The sequence below is a fragment of the Nicotiana sylvestris genome, chromosome 7 (assembly GCF_000393655.2).
Source record: "Nicotiana sylvestris chromosome 7, ASM39365v2, whole genome shotgun sequence".
Classification (NCBI taxonomy): Eukaryota; Viridiplantae; Streptophyta; class Magnoliopsida; order Solanales; family Solanaceae; genus Nicotiana; species Nicotiana sylvestris.
Genome location: NC_091063.1, coordinates 140,889,300 through 140,912,412, shown reverse-complemented (window position 1 = coordinate 140,912,412; position 23,113 = coordinate 140,889,300). Strand labels below are relative to the sequence as shown.

Here is a 23,113-nt window from a genome sequence, read left to right as displayed (position 1 = left end):
AGGTCGATTAAACCTCAATCTTTATTCAATCTGGACAGAATCCAAAAGTTTGGTATTTTAGGGTTCTTGAAAGTTCGATTTGGGATTTACTCATTTCTGGTTAGATTCGAGGGAAACCAAAGATGTTCTAGGCACGAGGGAGGTCAGGGGGTAACTGGTGTGGGTTTGAAGTAGGTTGGGATAAGGTCAGGTTGTACTCGAATCTTCAAATGAAGATTCGAGTAGTTCCAGTATGATTCAAACCATGCAACTAACAGATCCATGATGAGGGTATCTAGGGGAAGTTGTGGTGTTATTTTGGAAGCCATCGGAGAAGATCAGGTTTTCAGGCCAACCTTCGATTTAAGATTCGAAGAGTTGGGGCCTGATTCGAAGGAAACTAAGGTCATATTCGTGTAGAGGATGTTCAGGGTGTCCTAGGGTATTATTTTGGTGACCGGCGGCGTTGATGCCGCCGGGTTTCAGGCTTTGGGGTCTTAGGGCGGCTAGGGTTAAGGGGGAGGGTCTGAGGAAGATGATGAACAGTGAGAGGAGGGGGGTGTTCAGTTAGGGGCCGGGGTAGGGCTTGGGACTTATATAGGGGTGGGGTGGATTGATGCTATCCGTCCGATCAAGTAAGATGAAAGGCCAGGATCAATCCACTTATCGAAACGACATCGTTTGATTTAAGTTGGGGAAAGGGTCAACCCGGGGTTGAAATGGATCGGGTTTGAGTGAGTATTTTAAAACCGTGGGATCAAAATGGATGAACGGTTCAGATCTAGTTGCCCTAAACGTCGTCGTTTTATTTATGCACGGGCTGAACTGGACCGTTTGATTGCAATGAATCAACGGCTCAGATTTGAAGTACCTCATGCGACGTCGTTTAGTCTGGTTCGAATTGGACCGGACAGGGGGATGTTGGATTGGGCTGTGGGGGGAATTAATTCATTTGGGCCTGGATTTTAATCCAGGTCCGATTTTGCATATATATACATTTTTTTTATTTTTTCTAATTTAAATTTCTAATTTTAATTGTAAAACAATTTTAAATTCGCAAAATATATTAATTATTTTATAACAATTATTTAACACATAGACAAAACATCAATCACACAGTGGAATAAAAATGGAACTATTGCATATTTTTGTGATTTTATTTAAATTATCTTTTAAATGTATCATTAAATCCTATATGCATGCAATATGTATTTTATTTTATTTTTTCACTTTATTATGACAATGTAAACACTTACGGACATAACACAAGTATTTAACACCACGCAAATTCAAAAATTACACAGTAAAAGAAATTTATTTTATTTTTTGATTTATTTTGGAGTAGTTTTTCGTAAGGCAAAAATCACGTGCTCACAGCTGCCCCTCTTTGTGCGGAAACTCGAAGAGTTTTCGTGCAAAGATAAAGTGAGCGGATACGAGCGATTTTTGCCCGTTCGAATACTCCGTGGGAAGCATTTTTAGAAAGATTTGACCGAACCTCTGCTTCAAAGGTTTCCTACATATCCTTGGCTATAAAGGAATCAGGTCAATGTAGTTCGGGAATTTTGGGTAGCTGGGACTACCGTGGGACTGTGATGTTACTGCTGCTTCGTGCTGTTTTTACTGCTTGCTGACCTCCTTATTACACCTTACTTTAAAGGAAATACAAAAATTAAACTAAACTATGGTACATGAATTATAAAAATCTTATCTAGGTCATGCCCTTGCGTTTCTTGTTGTCTTAATATCTTGGTGACTCTTGGGCATTTGGCTTATTCCGTATTCCTTTCATTGTGTCCCGTATTTTCTTTTGGGACTCTTGTTGTTTCTTGCTGGGGATTTTGTTGGACTCCTCTGCTTTATGGGTTCTAAGTGTGCTCCTTTTTCATATGAGCGGGCTTTTGATTTCAACACTTCAATTTCATTCCCTCGTTCTTCAGGTGGGTGCCTTGACTGCTTCTTTTCTTTCTTCATCCTCATTCTCCAGGTGGACGCCTGACTTCTTTTTCTTCACCCTCATTCTCCAAGTGGACGCCTGACTACTTTAATTCTCATCCTCATTCTCCAGGTGGACGCCTGACTTCTTTAATTCTCATCCTCATTCTCCAGGTGGACGCCTGACTTCTTCAATTTCTTCATCCTCATTCTCCAGGTGGACGCCTGACTTCTTTAATTCTCATCCTCATTCTCCAGGTGGACGCCTGACTTCTTCAATTTCTTCATCCTCATTCTCCAGGTGGACGCCTGACTTCTTCAATTTCTTCATCCTCATTCTCCAGGTGGACGCCTAACTTCTTTAATTCTTCTTATCCTCACTCTCCAGGTGGACGCCTGACTTCTTCTTTTCTCATCCTCATTCTCCAGGTGGACGCCTCACTTCTTATTTTCTCATCCTCATTCTCCAGGTGGACGCCTGACTTCTTTAATTCTCATCCTCATTCTCCAGGTGGACGCCTGACTTCTTTAATTCTCATCCTCATTCTCCAGGTGGACGCCTGACTTCTTCTTTTCTCATCCTCATTCTCCAGGTGGACGCCTGACTTCTTTAATTCTCATCCTCATTCTCCAGGTGGACGCCTGACTTCTTCTTTTCTCATCCTCATTCTCCAGGTGGACGCCTGACTTCTTTAATTCTCATCCTCATTCTCCAGGTGGACGCCTGACTTCTTTAATTCTCATCCTCATTCTCTAGGTGGACGCCTGACTTCTTTAATTCTTCATCCTCGTTCTCCAGGTGGACGCCTGACTTCTTCAATTCTTCTTATCCTCATTCTCCAGGTGGACGCCTGACTTCTTCTTTTCTCATCCTCATTCTCCAGGTGGACGCCTGACTTCTTTAATTCTCATCCTCATTCTCCAGGTGGACGCCTGACTTCTTTAATTCTTATCCTCATTCTCCAGGTGGACGCCTGACTTCTTCAATTCTTCTTATCCTCATTCTCCAGGTGGACGCCTGACTTCTTTAATTCTCATCCTCATTCTCCAGGTGGACGCCTGACTTCTTTAATTCTTCATCCTCATTCTCCAGGTGGACGCCTGACTTCTTTAATTCTTATCCTCATTCTCCAGGTGGACGCCTGACTTCTTCTTTTCTCCATCCTCATTCTCCAGGTGGACGCCTGACTTCTTTAATTCTCATCCTCATTCTCCAGGTGGACGCCTGACTTCTTTTCCTTATCCTCATTCTCCAGGTGGACGCCTGACTTCTTCTTTTCTTCATCCTCATTTTCCAGGTGGCCGCCTGACTTCTTTAATTCTCATCCTCATTCTCCAGGTGGACGCTTGATTTCTTTAATTCTCTACCAGGTATTTCTTGCTGATGGTGAGGCTTCTCCTCATCTCTCTTTATTGCCTTGGAATGGTTGAAAAGACTGTTTTGTTCTTGTAATTGATCCTTGACTATAGGATTCCCCTCTGTATGTTTTCCTTCAAACCCTTTTAACTGTAATCATATGTCCCTTCTGACTTTGCTGATCCACTTTCGATTTCACCTTTCTTACACCCATATCTTTTATCTCCCACCTTTCGTGGCTGTATTTTGTAACCTTGAATCTTGGTAGTATACCTTGACATTCCTTCTTATTTGTTTGGAATAAAACTTATCTCAAAGCTTTTAGAAAAGTAAGATTATTAGTGACGAAACACGTTGATTTCGACAATTATAGAATGAAAAGAAAAATCCAATTTTGGATGACTGTTGGAGAAAGAATAAAAACTTATCTGATTGGAGTTACTGGCACCAATGATCAGGGTATGCATTTCGGATTAATCAACCCAATCTTTTAATCAATCTCCTTTCAATTGTCTCATTTTTGTTTTTGCCAAAATTTCCATAACCCAACTTCATTTTTCATTTCACAGACCTGTTGGACTTGTAACGCCTTAAAGAGTTTTCACCGATAAACTTTCCTCATTTGTTCACTTCTCACTTCCTTTTTGCCTTATGATGCCTACGAAGGTTTCCACCAATAAGACTCTCTCATTTTTCTTTTCTCTCAACTTCCGTCGCCTTATGGTGCCCATGTGGGTTTTCACCTATAAGACTCTCTCATTTTTACTTTCTTTTCTTGTTTGTACCAGAGTATTTGCTTGACTCAACATTTTTCTAAGATTGGTCGAAAGGTCTTTCTGGTATGGGGTTAGAAATGGAAAGGTATTAACAGCTAAATAGTTCTGGTATGGGTTTAAAATTACAACTCTTGGAATCTTTTCTTATTTCCAATACAATTTCTGCCCCAGTTTTTGATTGGGGTCGCTTGACATAACTTTTTGTGCACATCATGTATATTGTGCACCCTATGACCGAGCCGTGAGGCGCCTACGTATCCTTCTTTGAGGAATCAGGTCAAACGTAGTTCACCAAATAATAGTGATTTTTTTATTACTTATTTCATACTTGATTTTTATTGATTCCAAGAGAGGGTTGGAAAGAAACAAGTATGGCTCAAAGGGGAAGCAAATGGTATAGTGTTTGGATAGCAGAACAAATTGCCTTTGTCATTCCAATCTTCGAAATAATGCTAAATACAAACACTCAAAAAGTTATGCATAATATCTCTTTACCGCGTCAGAATTGATCGCCATATCTATGCATTTGCCTTCAATGTCTGTTAAGCATAGTGCACCATTCGATAATACTCTGGTTACAATGAATGGTCCTTGCCAATTCGGGGCAAATTTGCCCTTTGCCTCGACCTGATGTGGAAGAATACGTTTCAGCACATGCTGACCTACTTCAAACTTCCGGGGTCGCACCTTTTTGTTGTATGCTCTTTCTATTCTTCTTTGATATAATTGACCATGGCATACTGCGGTCAATCGTTTTTCATCAATCAAGTTTAACTGTTCCAGACGGGTTTTGACCCATTCATCATCATCAATCTTTGCTTCGGCGATGATCCGAAGGGAAGGAATCTCAACTTCTGCAGGAATTACTGCTTCAGTGCCATATACCAACAAATAAGGAGTTGCTCCTACTGAAGTGCGAACAGTAGTGCGGTATCCCAATAATGCAAATGGTAATTTTTCATGCCATTGTTTTGAACCTTCTACCATTTTCCGAAGTATCTTCTTTATGTTTTTGTTGGCTGCTTCTACTGCTCCATTCGCCTTGGGCCGATATGGGGTAGAGTTACGATGTGTAATCTTAAACTGTTGACATACTTCCTTCATTAAGTTGCTGTTAAGATTAGCACCGTTATCTGTGATGATCACCTTCGGGATTCCGAATCGACATATGATATTTGAGTGGACAAAATCGACCACAGCTTTCTTGGTCACTGATTTGAATGTCTTGGCCTCAACCCATTTGGTAAAATAATCAATAGCTACCAGAATGAACCTGTGCCCATTGGATGCTGCCGGCTCAATTGGTCCAATCACATCCATGCCCCAGGCAACGAAGGGCCATGGTGCCGACATTGTATGCAACTCGGATGGTGGAGAATGAATCAAATCTCCGTGTATTTGGCATTGATGACACTTGCGCACAAAACTGATACAATCTCGCTCCATGGTAAGCCAATAGTAACCAGCTCGGAGGATTTTCTTTGCCAACACATATCCACTCATGTGGGGTCCGCAAACTCCTGAATGTACTTCAGACATGACAGTTGTAGCTTGTCTGGCATCTATGCATCTTAATAATCCAAGATCTGGTGTTCTTTTATACAAAATTCCTCCGCTTAAGAAGAATCCATTTGCCAATCGCCTAATGGTCCTCTTTTGATCCCATGTGGCTTGTGTGGGATATATCCCCATTCTGATATACTCCTTGATGTCGTGGAACCATGGTTCACCATCAAATTCTTCTTCAACCATATTGCAATAAGCGTGCTGATCGTGGACTTGAATATGTATTGGATCTACATAAGCTTTGTCCGGATGGTGCAACATTGATGCCAGGGTAGCCAATGCATCGGCAACCTCATTATGGATTCTTGGAATATGTTGGAATTCCACTGATTGAAACCGCTGACAAAGATCATGTAGACATTGTCGGTATGGTATGAGCTTCAAGTCTCGGGTTTCCCATTCTCCTTGAATTTGATGTACCAAAAGATCCGAATCTCCCATGACTAAGATTTCTCGGATACCCATGTCTGCGGCTAGCCTTAACCCCAAAATGCAAGCTTCATATTCAGCCATATTATTGGTGCAATAAAATCGTAATTGAGCCGTAACAGGATAGTGATGCCCTGTTTCAGAAATGATTACAGCTCCTATTCCGACTCCTTTCATGTTAGCGGCTCCATCAAAGAAAAGTTTCCAGCCAGGCTTTTCAATTTGCTCCACCTCGTCGATATGCATTGTTTCTTCATCAGGAAAATAAGTCTTCAACGGCTCATATTCCTCATCGACCGGGTTTTCGGCTAAATGATCGGCCAGTGCTTGAGCCTTCATTGCAGTTCGAGTCACATAGATGATGTCGAATTCTGTGAGCAATATCTGCCACTTTGCAAGTCTTCCCGTTGGCATAGGCTTTTGAAAAATGTATTTCAATGGATCCAACCGAGAAATGAGGTAAGTAGTGTAGGATGACAAATAGTGTTTCAATTTTTGAGCTACCCATGTTAGGGCGCAACATGTCTTTTCCAGATGGGTATACTTAACCTCATAAGCTGTGAACTTCTTGCTAAGGTAGTAGATGGCCTGTTCTTTTCTGCCAGTGAGGTCATGTTGCCCCAATACACAACCAAATGAATTTTCCAAAACCGTCAAGTAAAGAATCAAAGGTCTTCCTGGCTCTGACGGGACCAACACGGGTGGGTTTGACAAGTACCCTTTTATTTTATCGAACGCTTCTTGACACTCATCGGTCCATTTGACTGCAGCATCCTTTTTCAACAATTTGAAAATTGGCTCACAAGTTGTTGTGAGCTGGGCAATAAACCTGCTGATGTAATTTAACCTCCCCAACAAACTCATTACTTTAGTTTTATTTCTTGGAGGTGGAAGTTCTTGGATGGCTTTGATCTTTGAGGGGTCTAGCTCGATGCCTCGTCGACTGACTATGAATCCCAACAATTTTCCAGACGGAACTCCAAATGCGCACTTGGCAGGGTTAAGCTTGAGGTTGTACCTGCGAAGTCTTAAGAAGAACTTCCTCAAATCCCCAACGTGGTTGGCCTGATGCTTTGATTTTATGATCACATCATCCACGTATACCTCAATTTCCTTGTGTATCATATCATGAAACACTGTGGTCATTGCTCTCATATAGGTTGCTCCGGCGTTCTTTAGACCGAATGGCATTACCCGGTAGCAATAAGTTCCCCATGGTGTGATGAATGCCATCTTTTCTGCATCTTCTTCATCCATTAGAATTTGATGATACCCGGCATAACAATCCACGAAAGACCCTATATCATGCTTGGCACAATTGTCGATCAAAATATGGATATTGGGTAATGGGAAATTATCCTTTGGACTTGCTTTGTTGAGATTGCGATAGTCGACGCATACTCTAATTTTGCCATCTTTCTTTGGCACAGGAACGACATTAGCTAACCAAACAGGATATCGAGTGACTCGAATGACCTTTGCTTCCAATTGTTTGGTGATTTCTTCCTTAATTCTCACACTCATATCAGGCTTGAATTTTCTCAGCCTCTGCTTGACAGGAGGCACCGTTGGATCGGTGGGCAATTTGTGGACCACTAAATCAGTGCTCAAGCCCGGCATGTCGTCATACGACCATGCAAAAACATCTTTGAATTCTATGAGTGCTTTAATTAACTCCTCTCGGATCTTTGGTTCGAGATGGACACTTATTTTAGTTTCCCGGACATTACTCGTGTCCCCTATATTGACGTCCTCGGTATCACTCAAGTTAGGTTTGATTTTTTCCTCAAAGTGAATTAACTCTTTACTAATCTCTTCAAAAACCTCATCTTCATCATATTCTGATTCATAATCACAATATATTTCTTGAATTAATATTTCGGAACCAGATTGATTTTTAAGACTGGGCTGAAGATTCCTCATGCATGCCATATCACTAGAGCCAGCGTAAAAGGAACTGTACAGGAAAGAAGAAAAAGAAAAGAAAGCTATTAGGAATGATAATAAAAAGGAAACTGCTTTTTATTGGATGATGAAAGATAACAAGGTTTGCACACTTCAAACAAACTGTAAGATAAGCTTTGGGATTATAACCTTGAAATAACCCAAACAAACTGAAAGAAAAATCAAAATAAACTACCAAGACTCCTTTCGAATTGGGAGAGGAGTGGCTTTCCAATTATTGAGCTTTGTTTCCGGTCCAACGAATTGAACTTCTGCGTTGCTACACCCTTCTCCGCTTCCCAACATATTCACATCACTAAACAATTTCTCGAACCTTTCAATTAATTCCTTCTCAGGATTGACCCGGGATTTAGGAATTGTTGTTATCGGGCGATTTTTAGCGCCGATCTTGACAAAAGACTTTGACAGATGTGGTACTGGTTTTGGAAGAACCCATGCTCGGTGTTTCAACTTCCTGGCCCTTATCACGTCATTGGCGGTGGGTATGAACCCTAAACTGAATGTTCCCCAGTTCTCGAGGAGAGATACTGGTTGTACAATTCCTTGCAGAGATAAGCCCAGACCTTTGCTGGGTATAAAGCCATTCTTTAACATTTCATAAGCTACCATGACTGATGCAGAGGATATCTTTGGATTTGGAAGATATTTCCCCTCTGGAATTTTCTCTATCGACACCGTGTCGGTTACTTGGTATACCCATGGTCCCTGGTCATTTTCTGTTCCCTCGACCGGTACAATGGTACTGCTGTGAGCATTTAAACTTTCTTCTCCATACACGACTACTTCTTGATGATCCCATTCAAACTTGACAGCCTGATGTAGTGTTGACGGGACTGCTTTAGCAGCGTGGATCCATGGTCGACCCAACAACAAGTTGTAAGAAACAGTTATGTCCAACACTTGGAATTCCATTGTGAATTCAACTGGCCCTATTGTTAGTTCCAATACTATGTCGCCAAATGAATCTCTGCTTCCACCGTCAAACCCTCGTACGCAGATACTATTCTTCTGGATCCTCTCCTCTTTAATCTTTAATTTGTTTAAAGTGGAGAGAGGGCATATGTTTGCACTTGACCCATTGTCAACCAATACCCGAGTTACTATAGAGTTTTCACATTTCACGGTGAGGTAAAGAGCTCTGTTGTGCTCGGTACCTTCCACAGGTAATTCATCATCAGCAAATGTAATTCTGTTTGTCTCAAAGATTCTGTTGGCTATTTTTCCCAAATGATTTACAGAGATCTTTTCAGGAACATGAGCTTCATTCAGGATTTTCATCAAAGCCAGGCGGTGCTCCTCTGAATGGATCAGTAATGACAACAATGAAATTTGAGCGGGGGTCTTCTTTAATTGATCCACAATAGAATAATCATGGAGTTTCATTTTTCTTAAAAACTCCTCCGCCTCTTCTTCCGTCACAGCTCTCTTTGTTGGCATTGGATTGTTTTTAGTTTTTCTCAACTCTTCGGGAGTAAAACATCTTCCCGAACGTGTCAAGCCTTGCACCTCACACACTTCTTCCTTGATTTCTTTGCCCTTGTACATTACAGTCACCCGTTCATAGTTCCATGGGATGGCTTTGTTGTTGATGACCGGCAGCTGGATTACAGGTGCAATAATAACCTGATCTGTACGGTCTCCTTCCACAAATATAATGGGTTTGTTAGTAACCCCTGGTACTATCACTTTCGGCCTCTCTTGTTTTGCGGCAACTTTGTTCGATGATCCCTCATCGACTATCATAGACGGTTCACCACCATTCTTGTTATGCTTAGACACCGGCTTCTCCTCCATTAACTGCTTATCTGGCTTGGTTTCATGAGACTTGATCATCATGACAGTTTGTGACGGCTTCTTTGTCTCCCCATCAGCTTGTATGATTTCTATCATATTAGCCTCTTGATGGGCTGGCATTGGATTTCTATTGATATTTGGGGCTTCGGGGGTTTGAACCTCGATTTTATTAGTATCAATCAGCTCTTGTATTGCATTTTTCAAATGCCAACATTTCTCCGTATCATGGCCTGGTGCACCAGAGCAATATTCACAGCTAATGGTGTAATCCAAATTCTTTGGAGGAGGATTGGGTAGCTTGGATTGTATTGGTCTCAGCATGTCTAGCTGTCTCAGTCTATGGAACAGACTGGTGTAAGACTCTCCCAATGGAGTGTAAGTTTTCTTTTTCTGTTCCCTTTCTCCCCTGAATGCTGGCCTAGGCCTGAAACCTGGTCCGGGATAGGCTCGTGGGTAAGTATTTGGTGTGACCGGAGCACGCCAATTGGTGTGAACAGGTGGCTGATTGTATGCTTGAGCATGGTTAATGGAAAAATGAGACTCTGAAGGGTGATAGTAGGATGAATCATGGTGGTAAGCTGATTGGCGAGGTCGTTGTTGATTATAGTAAAGCGGTGAACCTCTGGGTCCCGGCCAAATTCCTGAATCAACTACGGTTGCCTCCTCCCTCTTCTTTCTTCCGATTCCTCCTACCCCGCCTTGAATAGCTTGAGTAGTTGCCTTAATTGCTGAATAGCTCATGATTTTATTTGTCTTGAGGCCTTCTTCCACCATACCTCCCATCTTCACTACTTCGTTGAATGATTTCCCAACCGCTGAAACCAAGTGGGCATAGTAAGTTGGTTCCAAGGCTTGGAGGAAGTAGTCTACCATTTCGCTCTCCTTCATAGGAGGATCCACTCTTGCTGCCTGTTCTCTCCACCGAAAGCCATACTCTCTGAAACTTTCATTGTGTTTCTTCTCGAATTTTGTCAAAGATAATCGATCTGGGATGATTTCCAGATTGTATTGGAAATGGTATGCGAATGCCTGCGCCAGGTCATCCCAGGTGTACCATCTCCCATGGTCCTGGCGTGTATACCACTCCAAAGCTGATCCGCTTAGACTTTGACTGAAGTAAGCCATTAATAATTCATCTTTTCCCCCAGCTCCTCGCATCTTGCTACAGAAACCCCTTAAGTGGGCTACTGGGTCACCATGCCCGTTGTATAAATCAAATTTGAGCATCTTGAAGCCAACCGGTAATTATACATTGGGGAACAAGCACCAATCTTTGTAGGCTACACTGACTTGCCCACCTAATCCTCGCATGTCTCTGAATGATTGTTCTAGACTCTTGACCTTCCTGAACATCTCTTCTTGCTCAGCATTTTTGGCTGGCTTGTCAATTTCGGTTGGGAGATCAAAACGAGGAGTGGTTGAATGAATTTCGGAGGCTTTGAGGGTGGGCTCCGGGGGTAATATTGGTTGTCCTGGGCCTGGAATGTAGGCTCACTAGGAGATTTGTGAAATGTAGCAGGGGGAGGCGCTACGAAAATAGGAGTCATAGTTTGAGGAAAGTACGGAACTGGTTTTGGAGGTGGAGACTGTGGTGTCTGAGAGGTGGTGCCTCGGTAGTGCTGGTAAATGGGGAAATTTGGGGATAATTCAGTGGTGATATTATCCTGAGTTTGGGTCATTGATGGAGCAGGGTTATTTGGGTAAGATGGGGGTAACTGTCCTGTAGACCAGGCTTGGTACATCTCAGCCATTTGCTGCTTGAGCTTAAACATCTCTTCTTTCATTTTCCCGACATCCATCTCCTCTATCTCCATACCTGTGTCAACATCTGGGATAGACATACTTTCGGGTATTGGTCCTTTTGATCTTGTGTGATAGTGATAATATGCCAGTATACTCTTTAGAGAAACTAACTGCTTGAATTCTGAAAATGAACAAACTTGTTAGTTTTGAGAGTTTAACACATATATAATCACACGTTGAGATGCAATGCTCCTAGACAAATAATCCCTTTCTATTATGCATTTGCTCGGCTGCTTGTGTCGTCCCAGCTTTCTTGAAATTTTTTTATTGTTATTCACCTTTATTTATTATATATATCTTTTATCGTGGTGGTCGAAACTTAGAGATTGCCTACGTATCATGCCCCCACATGAATCAGACCATGCGTAGTTTGGACCAAAGGCAATCACTTTTATTCATTACACAAAGATGGAATTACATTTGAAAACTTTAAGAAAATGGCTTGAAAACACACACACTTAAATCAAAATAAAAGATACAATTCTTAACATCTCACAACGTGCCCCACTTTCCACTTTTGTTGTCAAATATTGGGTTATCTGCTCAATGTGGGGCTTGACCTGGATGGCCTCCCAGCGTACGATACATCCTTTCCAACTCCATTGCTAGATGACGAGCAAAAGTGGGCGCATGCTCTGTAAACCTTTCATAATCCATTCCTTGGCAGTTTACATAACTTTGAGATGTGAAGACTGCCAGGTCGTGGATTTGTGCCCTGAAACCTTGGAGACGTTGGTCTTGGTCTTGCAATTGCTGCTGACGAGTGGTGGCTATATCTCTGACACGGTTTTCACGATCTAGAGCTGATTCTAACAGAGCTCGGAGTCTGGCCTGCTCTAATCTTGCTTGCGATCTTTCCCTGTCGAGGTCTGCTTGTTGATGTTCTCTGTTGCATCTTCTTGCCTCTTCTAGTTGTGCACGAAGCTGGTCTTCTGATCGCATCCAATAGTCTTTTTCCTTATTGAATTGTGCCTTGTCTTTTTCGGATTGCCTATCTTGGCGTTCCTTGTTAGATCTGGCTTCTTCGTTTAATTGTTGGATCCTTTCTTTTGCTTTGCTCAATGCCCTTTCGTTTTCCGCAAGAATGGAATCATAATCTTGCATTCTTTCAAAGAGATTGGCGATGGTTTTTTGATCCTTCCAGCTCCTCTTTGGCGTTTCAGAAACTCTTTTCATTTTTTGGAATCGAGCATGAAGATTTTCATTCTCACAAGCTAGACTCTTTTTCTCGCCTTCGGCTTCTTGTGCTTGCAAATCTTTCTCCAAACTGAGGCTTCTTAGATTTTCTTTTAGGGCATGGATAGTTGCTTTGTACCCTTTTTCTTTTTCTCCCCAGATCAACCGCTCTTGGATTTTATCATTGAAGTTTTGAACATGGGGTCTTTTTGTTGGCCTTTTTAGCTCAGGTTCTGGTACATCATCCACGCGAGACCGTTTTTCGAACCACCTTGCATATCCAGGATTTATCTCACCCTTTGTAGCGTCTAGGACTTGAGTATCGCTTTTCAAGTATCGGCACCCATTCCACATCTGCTGAAGTAGAGCTTCGGGAATAGTGGCTTCTGGGTGTAATTCGATTACTTGCATACTCAAATCTTCATCATCAGGAACTATTTGATATCTCCCTAGTTGCCTTAGGACTCTTAGTGGTGCATACGGCTGAATGCTTCTCAATCCCAATAATAGTAGATAACTATTTGAGGTTGACATATGTATTACTTCCCTCATCGGGAGCCATCCCAGGGTCCATTCAATTTGATTTGTCGTTAAAGCCTTAAGATGAGATACCCATGCTTCTATCCCTTCTAGAACCTGATAATTTTTTGTTCTTTCCTCATAGCTTTCGATGCAATTATCATTGTTTGACCCATACTGTAGGATCTTGGGCTGTTGTTGGAGATGTTCAATCACCCATATTTGCAACAAAAGTTTGCATCCTTCGAAGACTTTTCGCTCCTGATTTGCATAAAGTCAAAGCCCGATAAATATCTGATAGAATGATGGGGACAAGGGTGTGATTTTCTTTAGTGGTGAGGATTTGCACAATTTTTGCGGTGCGAATATCAATTGTTCGCTCTTTATTTGGGAAGACCATGACTCCTAGAAAAGCCACCATGAAAGCAAATCGACGGTGCATCTGCCAAGTGTCTTTGTTTTGCTTATTAGTAAGGCCTTTCTCATGAATTTCGAACCCATCTGACTTTCCGAACCTTGAATACAAAAAGTTGAAGGAACAACATCCATTGATGACATTGCTTTTCCTGATTTGACTGCTGATGTTCAGAAGACCGAAGAATCGATGTACCGAAGGAGCCTTTGTGAATATCAAGCTTTGATTTCTTAGACTTCCGTCAAAACCAGCATATCCAGCTATCTCCTCTAATGTAGGAGTAAGCTCGAAGTCAGAGAAACGAAAAACATTGTGAGCAGGGTCCCAAAAAGTTACTAACGCCGCAATCAGATCATCACGGGGTTTAACTTTCATAATGTCCGTGAGATTTCCCAAATGCTTGACGACCCATTTTTGACCGTCTTCGCCTAAATCATACCACCACATTTGAAGCTGACATAGAAATTCTTCCGTACTTGTGGATGAGGGGCTTTGTGTGGTGCTCATTTTGTATCTGAAATTTAATTTAGATAAAGTCAAAATTCATTTTTTGAAAATTTATAAAAAAAAAATCATTTTCGATTTTTTTTTTATTTTTTATTAAATACCTTTATTTCAAAATTTAAAACTATTTTTTTTCGAAAGATTTTTTTTAAAAAAAAAACAACCCATTTTATTCCTTTCTTCTTACCATGATTTTATTTAAGCTGGTCAACAAGCATGTTCGAGGCAAATGAATGCACAAGTAACAAGTAGGATGCATCATGATGGTCTTTTATTTTGGGTTCACCTGTCCTAGACAGACCCAACCCCTGTGTTGAGTCTCCAAGGCCAAATGTGTATGATGCAAATAGACGTTCCTACTAGGGATCCGGTACATGGCTGAGTTATTCTAAGTGTAAAACCTTAGGTTGATTGTTCTAAACCTGGCTTACCCAAACGGACAGTTTGAGCCGAAGCGGGGGCAACGTACCGGGAGCACGAAAGTCTGCCCGGCCTAGTTACTTGTCCCAACTCCGTCTTATTTGGTATGACTTTAACAGAAAGGTGGGTCACGCGCACGTGTACACCATAAATTCAGAAGACTCAGAAAGAAGGGGGTTTCGTAGCAGTTGTATATATTCACAATTCAAATAATATTAAAGCGGTAAAAAAAACATTTAGCATATTAGCATATAAACAGTTGAAAATCATATAGTAAATAAAGCCAATTAACACAGATATTTTAAGCTCGAATTCTTTAAACCCTGAACCAATGGTTCTGGGTTACAATAGGAAGTTTTGTCCCCAGCAGAGTCGCCAGAGCTGTCACACATCCTTTTTCCGCGCCCGCGGGGCGCGTGGGGAGTTTTCTCCAATTAAAGGACAGTCGAAACGGGATTTATTTAATTATTTAAGAGTCGCCACCTGGGAATTTTAAGGCGTCCCAAGTCACCAATTTCAATCCCTGAATCGAGGAGAATATGACTCTGTTTATTATTCTGCGAACCAGAAATCCTGAGTAAGGAATTCTGTTAATCCGGAAGAAGGTGTTAGGCATTTCCGAATTCCGTGGTTCTAGCACGGTCGCTTAACTGTTTTTATTATTGGCTTAATTATCTTGATTTTTATTAAATACTTTTTGTTACGTGATTTTTATTTCTACCGCTTTTACTTATTGTGATTAAAGACCATTCTTTTGAATCGAATTACGCGTACGTATATTCGTGTTATAAATTAAAAAAAATGCGGAATTGTGTCACGCGTACGTGTACACAATAACTTTTGATAATATATTTATTAAACAATCATTTTTCGAGATTGTGTTGAATCAAGAATATTTATTTTTTTTCCTTAAATAGTGAACCGTACATCTCGGTTTTTTATGAAATTGATTTAACGCCTTTGGAAAAATCCTTTTATTAAATATTCGCTCGAAATTGCGCGTACGCATAATCCGAATTTTTGCTTTTAAAAATATAATCAGGGTACGCGAACGTATCCCTCATTGCGCAAAATATTTGTAATGATATTAGGGATTTTTCCACAAATTGTTTATTACATTATGAGAAATCTTCATTTAAGATACCCTTTAATTCTTGAAAAAGAATTCACAATTTATTGAATGTTGCCCGTTGATTATAATTTCCGCATATAACATGTTCATCCAAGACTATTCAAATTCAAAATAAAGAATAAAAACATGATTAATACTATACTTCACAAATACAACATATATATCTACATGCCCAATAATGAATTGTATATGAAACTAAAAATGATTTATAAAGGGAATATTTTTTTTTAAGAACTTTTATTATTTCTATTTAGTGCAAGTCCTATTTCTAATTGTCGTTGATAAAAAGTGTTGCAATTTGTATATCTCATCTTATTCTCATATACTTGCTTTTAATCTAATAGGCCTAATTATTTATTTAGGATGGTAAATAGGCATCAAATTGATAATAAAGGGAATTATTGTACAAATTAATTAACAACATTGCCTTACATGCCACCTATTTGTATGTCTTGAAACATTCGTAGCACTTTAACATCGTAATGAGCCATAACAACTCAACTCACCATCCACTAATGGTTCTATAAATACCTGTTATCATACCACATAAGAACGTACAACTTATATCATTCCATCCATAACTAAATCAAGTATAAGAATAAACTAGCAATATGGTTTTGATATTTTCACTCTATTCTAACAACGCCATAAGGCCTAGTAAATGGCCAATCTTTATGTCATGTTTCTTGCCTTGAAAGTTCAAATATGATTAAACTAATGAGATGAAGGACTAACATTATTACAAAGCTTTATACGAACTTTCAAAGTAAGACAATTAGCTCATAGCTATCCAATTGAATTCACTACTAATTAACTAACATGAAACAAAAAATGAAATTTAAACTGATGAACTTGGACAAATGAAAAAAAAACAGAATTTCAATTCAAGCTTCATTGATGAGTCATGTTGAATCTCTTTCCAACTTAAAATTTAAAAGACATGTACCTGAAAATGAAGGTAGAAGGAGTAAATTTCAACAGTAGCAGCAGTAACAAAATCAGCAGAATATACCAATAACACAGCAAGTCTGAACAAGACCCGTTATCCCAGATGAACATTGACAGAGACTTGAGAAAAATTTCAGATTTGAACCGAACAATATTCACAAGCAAACAACGGACAGATTCTAGAAAGATAACATTTCAGATTTCAGTTTCTTTCCTCTTCCTGTTTCAGATTCCTATTTCACATTTCTTTCTTTCTGTTTTTCACAAATGTGTATGTATTTCTGTGTGTATTTCCTAATGTTTTGGAAATCAGCCTCTCTTAAACAGATAACCTGAAGAAAAACAAAAACTGCCTTTCTAAATCAGATTGTTCCTCCTCTTAAAATCTACCCAAAATCTCAGTTTTCCTTGTTCTAATCTCTCTGAAAACTGAACTTTAAAATTTCTGTCTGAAAACTGATTTCTCTCTCTCTCTGAAAACTCTTAAAGTCTGTCTAAATTCTGTTCTGAAATCTCTCAAAAAAAACTCTTAAACTCTCTTCAAGTTTTCTGAAAACCCCCTCTAAATCAGTCCCCATTCCCTCTATCTTATACAGGTTTGTCCCCCCTTTTTAAGTGCTGCCCGGACCCCCTTTTATCTTTTAAAAACAGAAAAAATTCCATTAAAATCTGCCTTTACTACTTTAAATCCCATCAAGTTAACTTTTTCCTGATTTCTAGCAGCCCATTATCCCTTGTTCCCCATTAGTATCATTAACTAATAGCCATTAACATACCACTTTCAGCCCTCTATTATATCATATTACCTCACTGTTTCATTACCAGTAGTACCCCTGAAAACCTACTGTTATTACTGAAAAATCAGAACCCACTGTAAAACAGATTCTATAATCTGTATAAACTTAATTATCCTTCTGATTTACAGCTATAACCAATCCTATGATTTTGAGACAGTATATCACATTTCTAATAACTGATTGACAAGAACTGAATTTAAACAGGGGATTCTCAACTGAACACTGAATAAAACACCCTTAACATTACACAGAACATGCAGGATTATTTCAACTGAAATTCAAAACTGAACTAAAAGCAAACAAATACAGGAGCATTGTCAATATACTGACAATGCCCTGTTCAGAAAACAATATATACATACCATTGACAAACTTTCTGAATTATTAAAAGAGAATCAATTAATTGGGAAGAACTAATTGACTGAGTTCAATGACAATAAACAATTCCAAACGGATAAACAGGGTATTACAAACAGCATTAATGGCAATAAGAATTTACAAAATAACTAATCGACGAACTTAATCGAGTCGATTACACATATTATGACCACTCGTAAACAACAGAAACAATAGTATGATTCTGATCCAATAGACGAGTATGAGACAGTATAACAGAATTGACTAAAAAAAATATGAAAAATTAAACAGACTAATGAAAACAAACATAGAATACTCATAGAATGCTCATAAGAAACAGAAATTACCTCTGAACCTTTAAATTCAACTGAACTCAACTCGACTTGGATTTGGACTTTGTTTGAAATCAAACAGACCTTAGTCGAAGTATTTTCCACTGAAAATACTTCGACTAAGGTCGATTAAACCTCAATCTTTATTCAATCTGGACAGAATCCAAAAGTTTGGTATTTTAGGGTTCTTGAAAGTTCGATTTGGGATTTACTCATTTCTGGTTAGATTCGAGGGAAACCAAAGATGTTCTAGGCACGAGGGAGGTCAGGGGGTAACTGGTGTGGGTTTGAAGTAGGTTGGGATAAGGTCAGGTTGTACTCGAATCTTCAAATGAAGATTCGAGTAGTTCCAGTATGATTCAAACCATGCAACTAACAGATCCATGATGAGGGTATCTAGGGGAAGTTGTGGTGTTATTTTGGAAGCCATCGGAGAAGATCAGGTTTTCAGGCCAACCTTCGATTTAAGATTCGAAGAGTTGGGGCCTGATTCGAAGGAAACTAAGGTCATATTCGTGTAGAGGATGTTCAGGGGGTCCTAGGGTGTTATTTTGGTGACCGGCGGCGTTGATGCCGCTGGGTTTCAGGCTTTGGGGTCTTAGGGCGGCTAGGGTTAAGGGGGAGGGTCTGAGGAAGATGATGAACAGTGAGAGGAGGGGGGGTGTTCAGTTAGGGGCCGGGGTAGGGCTTGGGACTTATATAGGGGTGGGGTGGATTGATGCTATCCGTCCGATCAAGTAAGATGAAAGGCCAGGATCAATCCACTTATCAAAACGACATCGTTTGATTTAAGTTGGGGAAAGGGTCAACCCGGGGTTGAAATGGATCGGGTTTGAGTGAGTATTTTAAGACCGTGGGATCAAAATGGATGAACGGTTCAGATCTAGTTGCCCTAAACGTCGTCGTTTTATTTATGCACGGGCTGAACTGGACCGTTTGATTGCAATGAATCAATGGCTCAGATTTGAAGTACCTCATGCGACGTCGTTTAGTCTGGTTCGAATTGGACCGGACAGGGGGATGTTGGATTGGGCTGTGGGGGGAATTAATTCATTTGGGCCTGGATTTTAATCCAGGTCCGATTTTGCATATATATACATTTTTTTTATTTTTTCTAATTTAAATTTCTAATTTTAATTGTAAAACAATTTTAAATTCGCAAAATATATTAATTATTTTATAACAATTATGTAACACATAGACAAAACATCAATCACACAGTGGAATAAAAATGGAACTATTGCATATTTTTGTGATTTTATTTAAATTATCTTTTAAATGTATCATTAAATCCTATATGCATGCAATATGTATTTTATTTTATTTTTTCACTTTATTATGACAATGTAAACACTTACGGACATAACACAAGTATTTAACACCACGCAAATTCAAAAATTACACAGTAAAAGAAATTTATTTTATTTTTTGATTTATTTTGGAGTAGTTTTTCGTAAGGCAAAAATCACGTGCTCACAACATTAATTATAAGTTGAAATAATAATTTTATATTTAGTACAAGCTTTGTATCTGACCTTATTTGCGAACAATATACATTAATATAGGTATCATATACATTATTATAGGTATCTTTAATTAAATTTTGTGTATAATTCAGTTATGGTAGGTGTTCTTTTTTAAGAAAGAAATAATTAAATAAATATTTTTTATTTATGAGTTTTGGTATCTTTAATTAAGTTTTGTGTATAATTCAATTATGGTAGGTATCCTTTTTTGAGAAAGAATCAATTAAACTTTCGTTTTGTATCTTACACATTAATTTTAAGTTGAAATAATAATTTTATATTTAGTACAAGCTTTGTATCTGACCTTATTTGCGAACAATATACATTATTATAGGTATCTTTAATTAAATTTTGTATATAATTTAGTTATGATAGATATTCTTTTTAAGAAATAATTAAATAAATATTTTGTATCTTACATTTATATTATATTAAAGGAAATAGTATTAAAAAATGAACAAGAGGACAAAGGAAAAAGACAAGAAAAATTAAGGTTTGGTGGTTAACAAATTTAGTTAACCACAAAAAAAACGTTGAAACTTAAAAAATGCCAAAAGCTAAAAAAATGAAAGATTCGTATCATTTCTTTAGAACTCACACATACAAATTGATTTACACATGCCTTTTTTAAATATTAGGATTTTATATACATAAAAATTGATTTACTATGATAGTGTTTCCTTAGAAATCTTTATTTAAGCAACTTTTCTTTAGGGTTGGCTTCTCTATATTGCTTAGGGTTTATCTTCCACACAAACTTCTACAAAGTATGGCTCCAAACTATAAATATATCAGTGAAATATCAATGTCCAAAATGAGTTAGAATTTGAAGGTTCGTGTTGTTAGATTATGGCACATTCCAAACCGCGAGAAATAAGTAAATTCTAATTCAATTGGATTAATTATTCAAGATGAAAAGGTGCATACTCTTTTACATGTTATTTTTTTCGAGTTGTGATGTATTTTCTTCAACTTATGTGTCTTACTAACTTAAATTTCTTTCTACATTTTTTATTTTAGGGAGATCGAATTCATGCAACTATTGGAAGAGCTGTTATGCGTATTTTCAAAACAAAAATACATAAAACGGGATTATACGTTATGAAAAACTTTGTGGTTGGACCAAACAATCTAAAAATTAAGACCAGGAAGCATAAATAGAAACTGACATTTTCTCATAGGAGGAGTGTGGATGAAATTAGTGATTCACAATTTAGTTTGAATATCTTCAACTTTAAGCCTTATGAGCATCTCACAAATCAACTTGAGGTTGATGAGAATGAACTATTTGGTAATTGTTTTACCTTTCGCTATTTTTTGTTGAATGTTTTATCACCTTATTTATAACTATTTATTTAAATGTGGCAGATGTCATAGGAGAAGTTATTGATCATGGTAATGTAGAATCGTACAATCAAGGTGGTAAAACAAGTACCTTTATGAACTTGGAGCTTAAGGATCATGAGTACGCTTGCAACCATGAATTGAATTAGTTATAGATTCAATTACTATTATTTTCTCCTTATTAATTTGTGTATTTTACATATAGGAGGAACAATATTTCAGCAACATTTTAGGGAGAATTTGTAGATGAAATCTTGCCCCAATTGGATGGATCACCCAATCAACGTGTCATAGTAGTTATGCAGCTCATAAAAACTTACAAATTTCAAGGTACTCATATCATAATATTTAGATTTGACTTCTATTTTTGTGTGTGTGTGTTTTTAAATTAAAGTTAATTTTATATGTAGGCAAATATTCTATGTGTAATACTTGGCATTCCTCGAAACTTTGGATTAATCCTGATCTTCCACAAGTTGCTGAATTTGTATCCAGATTTTTTATATACAATATTAAATTTATATATGTACTACATAATTTTTTTAGCATATTTAGAACTAATACAAATTTGGACAAATGCAGATTAGGAAGTGGGCGTGAAGTTAACTTTGAGAGGATTAGTCAAACATTTTCTCAACGTAGTTATTCTATTTTCGAAGAACTGGCTGTTGGAAATGTGGAAGTTAAAAATATTGGAGAATTAATTGATTTCATGCAGGTAAGTAAAATATTCTTTAGACAAACCATGACTAACAAATATAGATCTATCATCTTATATAATATATTGAATTTTGTTTTACAGGAAGGGCAAATCTGGATTGTTGCTACTGTAGTAAATTTAGAACTTGAAAGGGAATGGTCATATGTAGGGTGCAAAAAATATTCGAAGAAAGTTGATGAAGTTGGAAATAAATTTTACTGCAAGAAATGTGAACGTGTTGATCATTCTGCTCTGAAAAGGTTTGACCATAATCTATGCTTAATTAAAGATTATTAGAACGTAAATTTAAGTTAATTTTTTTTTTAACTTAAAGAAGCTATCAGATACAGGCTTCAGGTTCAAGTAATTGATGGCACTGGCTCTATTTCTTTGTTGCTTTGGGATCATGAGCCAACAAAACTTATTGGAAAGTCTGTTGATACCTTGAAAGAAGGTGTAGTAGAGGTATGTTATTTTATTTTCATTGTTTCATAGTTTTTAGTACTTCTAATACTAACATTGGTTTAGACTTCTGGTGCTGCTTATGAGTGTTCTCATCTATTGGAGATTGAAGCTATTCTGGATGGAAAATTCATGTTTAAATTAATGGTTAAACCTTCCAACATCGAGGAGAAAAAGTGTTTATTCCAAGAATGACGTTGACTCCATCTGATGTGAGAATACCTTTTAAGTTCCAGCGACGATAATTTCCAATTGTGATGTCTTTTGCCATGACAATTAATAAAAGTCAAGACAAGTAATTGTCTCATGTTGGGTTATTTTTGAAGAAATAAGTGTTTACACATTGACAGTTGTATGTTGCTCTTTCACGGGTGACAAGTAGAAACGCGTTAAAGATTTTAGTTTATGATGATGATGGACAAATAACAAAAAAAGCTAGAAATGTAGTGTACAAAGAAGTTTTCCGTAATTTAATTTAATACGTTACTAAATGATTTATCATTTAATTATTGTGTATTGTTATTATCTTCTGATCCTTTGGTCTTATGTATCATTTTTTTAGTTAATATTCAGTTCACTAGAGGTTTATCACTACAAAGAGTGATAAGCTTGCTCAAGGAGTCACTAGTTTGATTTAGTCGCATATTAGTCCTCCGTCGTTTTTGTGGCCTAATCTACAAAGTTCCAAGCTTTTTGATATAGAGTTGATTAGTCAAAGTTTCATTCCGAGGGATTTTGGGATAGTCGTGGATAACACTGCCATTTCAGGGGTTTTCGCGATTTTTGATATTGGGAACATATTAGGGCACGCTATCAGGCTTTTTGATGTCGAGTTGCCAAGTCAGAACTTCATTCCAAGGGATTTTGGGATCACTAT

General features: G+C 38.2%; 1 protein-coding gene across 1 annotated transcript in view; it reads left to right on the top strand.

Moving 5' to 3' along the window:
* Window positions 1-22,431, top strand: part of LOC138873855 (uncharacterized) — a 51,614-nt gene extending 29,183 nt beyond the window's left edge. Inside the window, exons 2-6 of the mRNA XM_070152339.1 lie at window positions 21,099-21,195; window positions 21,657-21,792; window positions 21,877-22,034; window positions 22,125-22,239; window positions 22,303-22,431. Of these exons, the coding sequence (XP_070008440.1) occupies window positions 21,099-21,195; window positions 21,657-21,792; window positions 21,877-22,034; window positions 22,125-22,239; window positions 22,303-22,431 (635 nt within the window). The remainder of the gene's footprint in view (window positions 1-21,098; window positions 21,196-21,656; window positions 21,793-21,876; window positions 22,035-22,124; window positions 22,240-22,302) is intronic.
* The last annotated feature ends 682 nt before the right edge of the window (window positions 22,432-23,113 follow it).